Genomic DNA, 9748 nt, shown 5'->3' with positions numbered 1-9748 from the left:
TACTTGGGGATCAAGTTATGTCAATGAAAGCATGGTAACAGGGGAAGCTGTACCTGTTCAGAAGGAGGTGAATGCATCGGTGATTGGTGGTACAATAAATTTGCATGGTGTCCTTCACATTCAAGCTACCAAAGTAGGATCTGATACAGTTTTGAGTCAGATAATTAGTTTAGTTGAGACAGCACAGATGTCCAAAGCTCCAATTCAGAAATTTGCTGATTATGTTAGTATTCTGGCACTTGAGCTGCATCATTCAAATTTCCCCCTCTTTCAAATAATAATAAAATTGTTTCTTTTTTGTCAATATGCTTATGCATTAAGTCAGATTTTCCCCGATAAAACTTTATTCATATCATTGTTATCATGGCTTTATAAGGGAGGGATGACAATGCTTTGTTCGTGATGGGGGGATGATAATTGTATTGCGATTTCTTTTATATGTATATTTTGTCAAGTTAACCTCAGCCAAAAAATTATAAATTGAGTAGCAAGGAGTAAGAATTTTACTAGTTCTCTGTTTGCCTTTCTTTTGGTATACTGGTGGATAAGCCTGTAGAGTTTAGGCGATCTTTTGAATGCTATCCTGACTTCTCTGCAGTTATCCATAAAATTAGAGTTTCTTTTACTTAATTACCAATTTCTTAGACTATGAAGAAATATTAGATTTTAACTCATGTACTATTCTCTTGGCATGCAGGTTGCAAGTATATTTGTTCCTACAGTTGTTTCTTTGGCATTATTGACATTTTTCTCTTGGTAAGGTCATCAAGTTAACTAGTTTGTTATGTCAATAAGTGTTGATTTAGCGGTATGGTAACTTATCCCTCTGTTTCTCTAAAAATGTTGATTCATTATCTGTAGGTATGGTGCTGGGTCAGTTGGAGCTTATCCTGAGGAATGGCTGCCGGAAAATGGAAATCACTTTGTTTTTGCTCTAATGTTCTCAATAGCTGTCGTAGTGATTGCATGTCCCTGTGCGCTTGGCTTGGCAACACCAACAGCTGTCATGGTGGCGACAGGGGTTGGGGCTAACAATGGAGTGCTAATTAAAGGAGGAGATGCTTTGGAAAGAGCTCAGATGGTGAAGTATGTGATATTTGATAAAACAGGAACTCTGACACAAGGAAAAGCTAGTGTTACTACTGCCAAGACATTCACAGGAATGCAACGTGGAGAATTTCTCAGATTGGTGGCTTCTGCTGAGGTGAGTTTCAGTTCTTTTTATGATTGTTACTTCTTGTGATTCTCTGTGTTTTTATAATATTGTCACATGGTTCAGAATCTAGATTCAGGTGATGTTATGGAGGACTTATAATTATGTGGGATATTTATACACTTCCTTATATCTTTTGAAGATCAATTATTTAGCTTTTCCATTTCTTCATATATATTCAATTGCCAGAAATTTCAAATTAATTCATTTCATTTTTATGATTCAGGCTAGCAGTGAACATCCATTGGCACAAGCAATAGTAGAATATGCACGTCATTTTCATTTCTTTGATGACTCTTCTGCTTCTAATGGTGCCCAAAATGGTGCCAAGGAGTTGAAATCTGGGTGGCTTTTTGATGTCTCAGATTTCATTGCTCTTCCTGGAAAAGGTGTTCAATGCCTTATAGATGGGAAACCTATTTTGGTAGTTTCTTTAACCATTGCAGTCCATATCTTTAAATATTGTTTACTTTTCTTCATCTTTCCCAAGAGTTTCTTATTGGAGGCAGTCTGTTGTCAACAGGTTGGTAACAGGAAGCTCATGGCAGAAAGTGGCATAGATATCTCAGATGAAGTGGAAAATTTTGTGGTAGAGCTGGAAGAAAGTGCAAGGACAGGGGTACTAGTAGCATATGATGGTATAGTAATTGGAGTCTTGGGGATTTCAGATCCACTAAAGAGAGAAGCATCTGTAGTTATAGAAGGACTCCAGAAAATGGGTGTCAGACCTGTTATGGTTACAGGAGATAACCGGAGAACTGCTCGCGCTGTGGCCAAGGAGGTCTGTATATACTCTTCTAATATGATTTTATTTATGTTGCTTTAAAACTTGGCATTTTGGCGACTTTCCTAGTGTGTTTTCAAGGCTATTGTTCTAGTGTATTTGTATAAATAACCAATCTGAAATTTAAAGATATATGTCTAAAGCTTTTTCAACCATAAAAAACCAAGTTGTAAAATGACTTTTTTGAAAATCAGAAACACACCCCCGTAGTAATTTTGGTGTGTGTGGCAGGACAAACTTAACTGTAATTGTGGACAAGCATAATTGGAATTAGTTGATGAATGGGAAGTATACTTTGACTTATGTTCTGGCCTTGTTTCAATAGGCCTACAGTTGATTTTTCTTATTTATAAATCATATCTATGATAGTAATAATTGAAGGAAATTGTATGACTTCTAACTATAAATAATTAGTACAAGATTATTGAGCTCTCCATTGTGAATCATAAAAAGATGCGTTTGAAGCAAAACCAGTATTCATGCCCAACTGTCTTGTAACTTAAATTATATAAGATAGAACTTGATGTATTAATCAAACCTTGAATAACAAAAGTCTTGTATGACAGGTTGGCATCCAAGATGTTAGGGCAGAGGTTATGCCTGCTGGAAAAGCTGATGTTGTTCAATCATTCCAAAAAGACGGGAGCATAGTAGCAATGGTTGGTGATGGTATCAATGACTCTCCTGCATTAGCTGCTGCTGATGTTGGTATGGCAATAGGGGCTGGAACAGATATTGCAATAGAAGCTGCTGATTACGTGTTGATGCGAAACAACCTGGAAGACGTGATCACCGCCATCGATCTTTCCCGGAAGACCTTCTCCCGTATTCGGTTGAACTATGTATTTGCAATGGTGTATAATGTTGTGGCTATACCAGTTGCTGCTGGGGCTTTGTATCCTTCACTGAGGATCAAGCTGCCACCATGGGTTGCTGGTGCATGCATGGCTCTATCTTCTGTAAGTGTTGTATGTTCTTCTTTGCTTCTCAGAAGATATAGAAGACCCAGACTTACTCAAATACTTGAAATAGTTGTAGAGTAATAGGAAAAATAGCTGAGAATAATAATGTGTTTAATTATCTAAGGATAGAAATGAGTTTGGTTGGAACTTGTAATTCCAGTTTTGTTGTTGATCCTTTGATTTCATGAACTTTCTGGGGTGCCAATGTAATTGTAGATGACTAGATGCCAATTTAGTTGTAATTGTAAATCTAAATGTGTTGTACTGCAATTATAGTTGTGTACCTGTACTATTATCTTCTCCCGAAAGGACATGCACAAATGTCAGTTAGATTTGTCAGGATCCTTGCTAGCTTTTTCTCAGAAAAAAACATACTGATCCTAAAATATTTATTTTTAGAATATTTTGTAATTCCTTGATGTCGAACATAAAAATGAATATTTTTAAAAAATTATATTTAACAAAATATATTTATAAAAGACCTAATTAAAAGTTTGTATTTAATATAGAAATTCAATTACACATTTTTAAATTATAAAAATCTAATTAAAATTTTGATAAAATTACAAAGATTAACATAATAATTAAACTTTAAAAATACAATATTGTATGTTGTAACATCAAATTTAAAAATTAATATAGTCTAAGATAATGAAAGCATGCTATCTTATATGGGAAAGTTATTTTGATTTGGGGCTAGATGAATAGGAAACCGAATGGACTATAAGCTTTCTAAACTTGATGTGTAGTTGTGTACTTACCACTTAGTGCCCAAAAAAAAAAAACTTGATGTGTACTTGTTTTGTGAGTAATCTACTGATCTCTCTGAATTTGAATAGTCATGCTTACTTATCCAAAGATAAAATAAAATATTTTTCAGCTGCTTGCCTCACCACAAAAAGTTAGTCTTTGTGGTTTGTGTCAGTAGTGGTTCTATTCTTATAGGTTAAGGGGAAAAAAAAAAACCGGAACTATTGTCACAATAATCTTCAATTGTTAGAAATTGAGTCAACAATCTCAAGTCCTAAAACAAAGTAGCACCATATATGGCAAGACAAACTCAATTGCTTAGTGAAGGAAGCTGTCTTTTTTTTAATTTTAATTTAATCTCCTGTTTTTATAAAATTCTAAAAACAAAAAAATTTAATTAATTTTGTTTGTGTCTATAATTTTGTCAACTTTTTAATTAAGTCTTTACATTTTTTTTTCTTTTAATTGAATTCCTAAACAATATTTTTTGTTAATTAGATTCATCATGACAGCGAACTTTACAAAAAACGTTAAAAAATAGTAAATTTACTATTATACTCATCATTTATCCTATACAAATCACACATATTCAGTAGGATTTTAACTCTCCTCGCCTCTCCCTAATCTTTCTCTTCTTCTATTTACTTCTCATACATTGTGAACACTCATGGATTTAAGTCAACTATCTTTAAGAATCTCTAGCTTCAAAAGCTTGATCAAGAGAAGACATTTTTATTTTTATGGCAAGACAGTTGTTGTTATGTCTTCTTTGGTAGTGACAAGCCATAGAAAGAAATATGTTGCTTGTGGGAGAATGTCAAAATGTAATTTCTTTAATTGAATTGACGATGAAGAAGATAGAAAAATGGATGATTGAAGCAAAAGGAAATGAAGATTCTTTACTTTTGTGAAGACACCCTCATTCTCTAGAAATTAAGTATATCAAAAAATTCGAATAGAAGATTCATTTCTTGCCCTAACAGGAGATGCAAGCTTTTTGAGTGGGCTGAAGAAGAAAGAAAAAAAATTTTCTGGTGATGATGGATTAATGGGTTCATAGCAAGATTTTAAAAGGATTAGAGAATTCGAGAGACAAGAAAGGAAGATAGATAAATTAAGTGTGGACCTAAAGAAATTAAATGTGGAGATTGAACAAATAGATGTTTGTGTGGAGAAGTTATGTAGTGAGATAAATTCTGTCCAAAAATAACTTGGCAGATTAAAAGATAATATGAAAAAGTAAAACAACATGCAAATTATGTTGATATTGTTTTTTGGTGTGTTGATTGTTGTAGTCTTATATAAAAGGGTGTAGAGATTATGATTTTTTTGTGTAATTTAGGCTATCACGAGAATGTAATAGTTCGTGAAATTGAAAATGTATTGTTTATTATGAATGCAATGAAGATACATTTTTCGTTGTTTAATTTCTTCCAATAAATATTATTCTTTTGCTATTTAATATGTATGAAAAATATGATACAAAGCAATATATAGTCACAACAAAAATAAAATTAAATTATGACCAATGTATATAAAAAGTATTTTTGCATTATATATTTCAAGAGATCTAGATAGTTACAAAATAATAGTGATCCATCCGCATAACAGCACAACATCAAAAGTGATCCATATTATAAACAAAACAGTGTCACAGGTCATGATATAATAAAAAAATTTTACACAACAATATTACATATTTTAAAAAAAAAAACCTAAAGAGTTTGAAGCCTTAATCAAGTATGAGTAGGATGGCAATACCACCCGAACTCGCGGGTACCCACTCCTACGGCGGGGCGGGGTCAGGTAGAGCAAAAACCCGCCCCTACCCGCCCCGTTGCCACCCCTAAGTACGAGGTCTATTTGTTCAGGTATCTAATTTGTTGTCTTCCTAACTCTTAGTTTGAGTCTTCCACTCTTTCTCATACCAAATACTTTGGCCTTAGGCAAATGTTAAGATATTGGTGCAGCTGGAATAGGTGGTTAAAATGGTGGTGCAGTGATTAGAGCTGGTTAAGCTAATGGTACATGAATATTTGGTAGCTGAGATAGTAGTGCAGTGATGGGAACTGGCTGAGATGCTGGTACAAGAATGTTTGGTGACTAAGATAGTGGTGCAGGGATGGGAGCTGGCTGAGATGCTGGTACAATCCTCCCTTTACCCCTTCTTCTACCCATCCTTATTGTTTTTCCTTTGCTTCTTTTTCTAACCACCCTAGATTCAGTAGCAATAAATTCATTTGGTGTAGGAGTAGGAGTAGCATCAGATCCATTCAATGCAGCAGCATCACCAGATTGAACATTAGCATCAGCAGCACCAACTCTATTTTCAGCAGTAGCATTAGATCCTTATGTGTCTTTGGCTTCAGGAGCTGCAATAATAAAAGACAATTACTAATAGTTTATTCAACACATCACTAAATTAAATGAGCAACCAATACCAGTCACAATAGAATTTGGACGGTGTCTCTTGTTGTGTTCACAACTAGTCGACCTAAATACTCTAATCTGTGTCTGGTATCAACAAAATTTTTACTGTGGTGGATCTCAATGGTGAAGTCTGAATCTCTCACAACTATATGAATAAACAAAAAATGCAACAATATAAATCTCTATTCAAGCATTTTCAGAAAAAAAAGAAGTTCAAATGAAATAGAAAAGGATAAATCTCTCGAAAACCTACATGCAAAAAATAAGAAAAACATTTTAGTGAATCACAAGGATAAGCATTGTCTTACCTAGAAACAGCAGAAATACCTTCAATGGTGGGATGACAACGGAAAAGTGACACCCTCAAACAATGTTTTAGTGGTGAAATTACACTCGGCTGACAATGGTGTGCTCAACAAAGGGAAGAAGGATGGAGTGAAGGAGAAGGTTTTAGTCTAAGTGTGAGAAAGCTAGTTTTGTCGAGTTAAATACCAAAATGGTCCCTGAGATTGGCGTCGTGCACTAAAATCGTCCATGAGATTGAGAAAAGTGCACCATATTAGTCCGTGACCCATTTTTCATTAACGACGTGATGACATGGCTTAATGACGTGGACGGTAAGTGACACGTGTTAATCCATGATTTGGCCACATGTAATGATATGATGATGTGGTGACCAGTGACATGTGGCATGCTGATGTGGATAGTTGTGCCACGTGTCACAATGTTATTTGGCCACGTGTCCGTTTATGCCACGTGTTATCCATTATGTCATCGTTGTAGATGCACCAAATTAGTCCATCACTTTACATTAAGTGACTCATTTTAGTCCCTGAAATTGAATGTCGTGCACCAAATTAGTCCCTTCACCGATTTTTTCTCATTTTTTTAAATTTAAAATTTTCAATATCTTAGATGCACTAATTTCAATTCTATTTTTTCATATATCGTTTAAATACAAATGCTTTCATAAAAATTTTTAAGATTTTAGTTTTAATTATATAATTTTTTTTAATAATTTAACATTGGTAAATTTTGTAATATATAAGTATGTTATTATAAAAAAATAATTATATGATTGATTGGACACATTTTTTTTTCATAAAAAAATATGTGCTTTTAACAAGAAATCAATAATTAAAATATACATTTTTTTATTCTTATGAAATACACGTTTTTGTTATGTATAAATAAGCTAGATTGAAGGTACTTCAAGCACTCTCACTATCATCTCCGACCTCTGCAGTCTAAACGAAAGAGTTCGGAGATGGTAATGAGGGAAGTTTGAAATGCCTTCATGTCAACTCCAAGACGTCGGTTAGGGATATCCGCAAGAGAAAAAATATTTTATAAAAGCACTGAAAGAGATCGGAGATAGTAGTAAAGGTGCTTGAAATGCCTTCACATCAACTCCAATTCAACGGTTAGGGTATTCGCAAGAGAAAAAATATTTTATAAAAGCACTTTTATTTGAATAACATGTGAAAAAATAGAATTAAAATTAATGCATTCAAAAATATTGAGAAATTTGAATTTATAGAAAAAAAATGAAAAAATTGGTGAAGGGACTAGTTTGGTGCACGACATTCAATTTCAGGGACTAAAATGAATCATTTAATACAAAGTAAGGGACTAATTTGGTGCATCTACAACGATGACATAATGGATGACACGTGGACGAATACTATTGCGACACGTGGCACAACTATCTACATTAGCATGCCACGTGTCACTAGTCAGCACATCATCATATCATTACACGTGGCCAAATTATAGAGTGACACGTGTCACTTACCGTCCACGTCATCCAGCCATGTCATCACATCATTAAGGAAAAATGTGTCCGGGACTAATATGGTGGACTTTTCTCAATCTCAGGGACGTAATTGGTGCAATTGGAATCTCAGGGACGATTTTAGTGCACGACGTCAATCTCAGGGACCATTTTGGAGTTTAACTCTAATTTTGTTTTTATGAAAATAAAAGAGGAGTGACAATTAAGAATTCAGGAAAAAGTTAGGATATCTTCAATTTGAAAATGAAATATTCCGTGAATATTCTGTTAAATCAAATGTTTTTGTTACTGTAGGAACTTAATTAAAAAAAATATTAATTTAGAGACTCAATTAAAAGAAAAAAATATAGAGATCTAATTAAAAATTTGATAAAATTATAAGGACTAATAAGGTAATTAAACTTAAAAAAAATCCTAGAGTAAATTTTTGTTATTTATTTAAGGGTTAAGTATGGTTTTGGTCCCAAAAGTTTTTCGCCAGAATCGAAATCGTCCCTCTTCTAATTTTCGGTTTAAAATCGTCCTTAACGTTTTTTTTCGTATTAAAATCGTCCTTTTAATTTTTTTCGGACAAAAATACCCTCACCACTATAGCACAATTACCTCCTCCACCACCACCAACACCACCACCACCACCACCACCACCATGGATAATGGAATCATAAGAACTCAGAACCAAAACCCACCACCATCCCCCCCCCCCCCACCCACTGCTACTCCATCACCATCTGCATCACACCAACCAAAACTCAGAAAATCAACATCATCATTGTCATCCTCATCTGAACTCATATCTAGAACTCAAATTTAGAAAAACAACCCCAGAATTCAAACTCAAAAAAATAAGAACTCAACTCAGAAAATCATCATCATCATCAGAACCCATAACTCAGAATCCAGAATTCAAACTCAGAAAAACAAACACAAAACTCAAACTCAAGCAAACCCAGAAGAAGTAGAAGACGAAGCAGAAACAGAGATCGAAGCAAGAAGCTGAAGCGGCGAAGCGGTGAGGAGCAGTGGCGAGGCGGCGAGGAGCAGCGGCGACGGTGTCGCTGGCTTCCCTCAGCGGCGAGGCAGCAAGAAGCAGCAGCACAAGTCCTTCTCCCTCTTCGCGTCTCTCTCTGTCCGATCTCTCTCCTCTGACGTGGGTGGCTGGCGCGACGGTGAGGGTTGGGCGAAGAGATGCAACACGTTTTTTTTTTTATGTTTTTAAATTTTATAACTTTTTTATTAAAATAGGGGGTAGTTTAGGAATAATATAAAAAAATTATTAAAAATGACGATTTTAATACGAAAAAAAACGTTAAAGACGATTTTAAATTGAAAATTAGATGAGGGACGGTTTCGATTCTGGCGCTAAACTTTAGGGACCAAAATCATACTTAACTCTTTATTTAATTAATAAAGAACGTGACATCCTTTAATTAATAAATAGAATCTAAAAATGAACTATTTTTCAATCACCTAAAAGAAAAAGAGTGAGGAATTTAGAATAAGGTTCCAATCAGGTGTAGCTAGTTACAAGTTATAACTTAATAATTTAATTCCATAGTTCCAATAATAGAGAAAGACAGATATTTGAATTTTCAGAACTTTGACTTGTATATGTGTGGGGATCATTATTATTTATTAGAACAATGTGAAAATGATAATCAAATTTCCGCGTGCAATAGGAGAAAGGGATTGAAGCTAGGCAAGTAAAAATTTATTGACTGTTTATTTATTGAGTAAACCATTATTTTCATATATAAAAACTTAAAATACTGATAAATCTATTTGTGTATAAATAAAATTATTTACGTGTGACAAAA

The 9748-nt window shown here is 34.1% G+C and overlaps 1 protein-coding gene across 1 annotated transcript in view; it reads left to right on the top strand.

Annotated features, from left to right (window-relative positions):
• Positions 1-3298, top strand: part of LOC107639118 (copper-transporting ATPase RAN1) — a gene marked incomplete in the record, with an annotated part of 6184 nt that extends 2886 nt beyond the window's left edge. Inside the window, 6 exon segments of the mRNA XM_016342540.2 lie at positions 1-223; positions 698-756; positions 862-1204; positions 1440-1637; positions 1737-1994; positions 2564-3298. Of these exon segments, the coding sequence (XP_016198026.1) occupies positions 1-223; positions 698-756; positions 862-1204; positions 1440-1637; positions 1737-1994; positions 2564-3040 (1558 nt within the window).

The sequence above is a fragment of the Arachis ipaensis genome, chromosome B04, assembly GCF_000816755.2.
Source record: "Arachis ipaensis cultivar K30076 chromosome B04, Araip1.1, whole genome shotgun sequence".
Classification (NCBI taxonomy): domain Eukaryota; kingdom Viridiplantae; phylum Streptophyta; class Magnoliopsida; order Fabales; family Fabaceae; genus Arachis; species Arachis ipaensis.
Note: the sequence above shows the minus strand (reverse complement) of the source record. Positions and strands in the feature narration are given on the sequence as shown.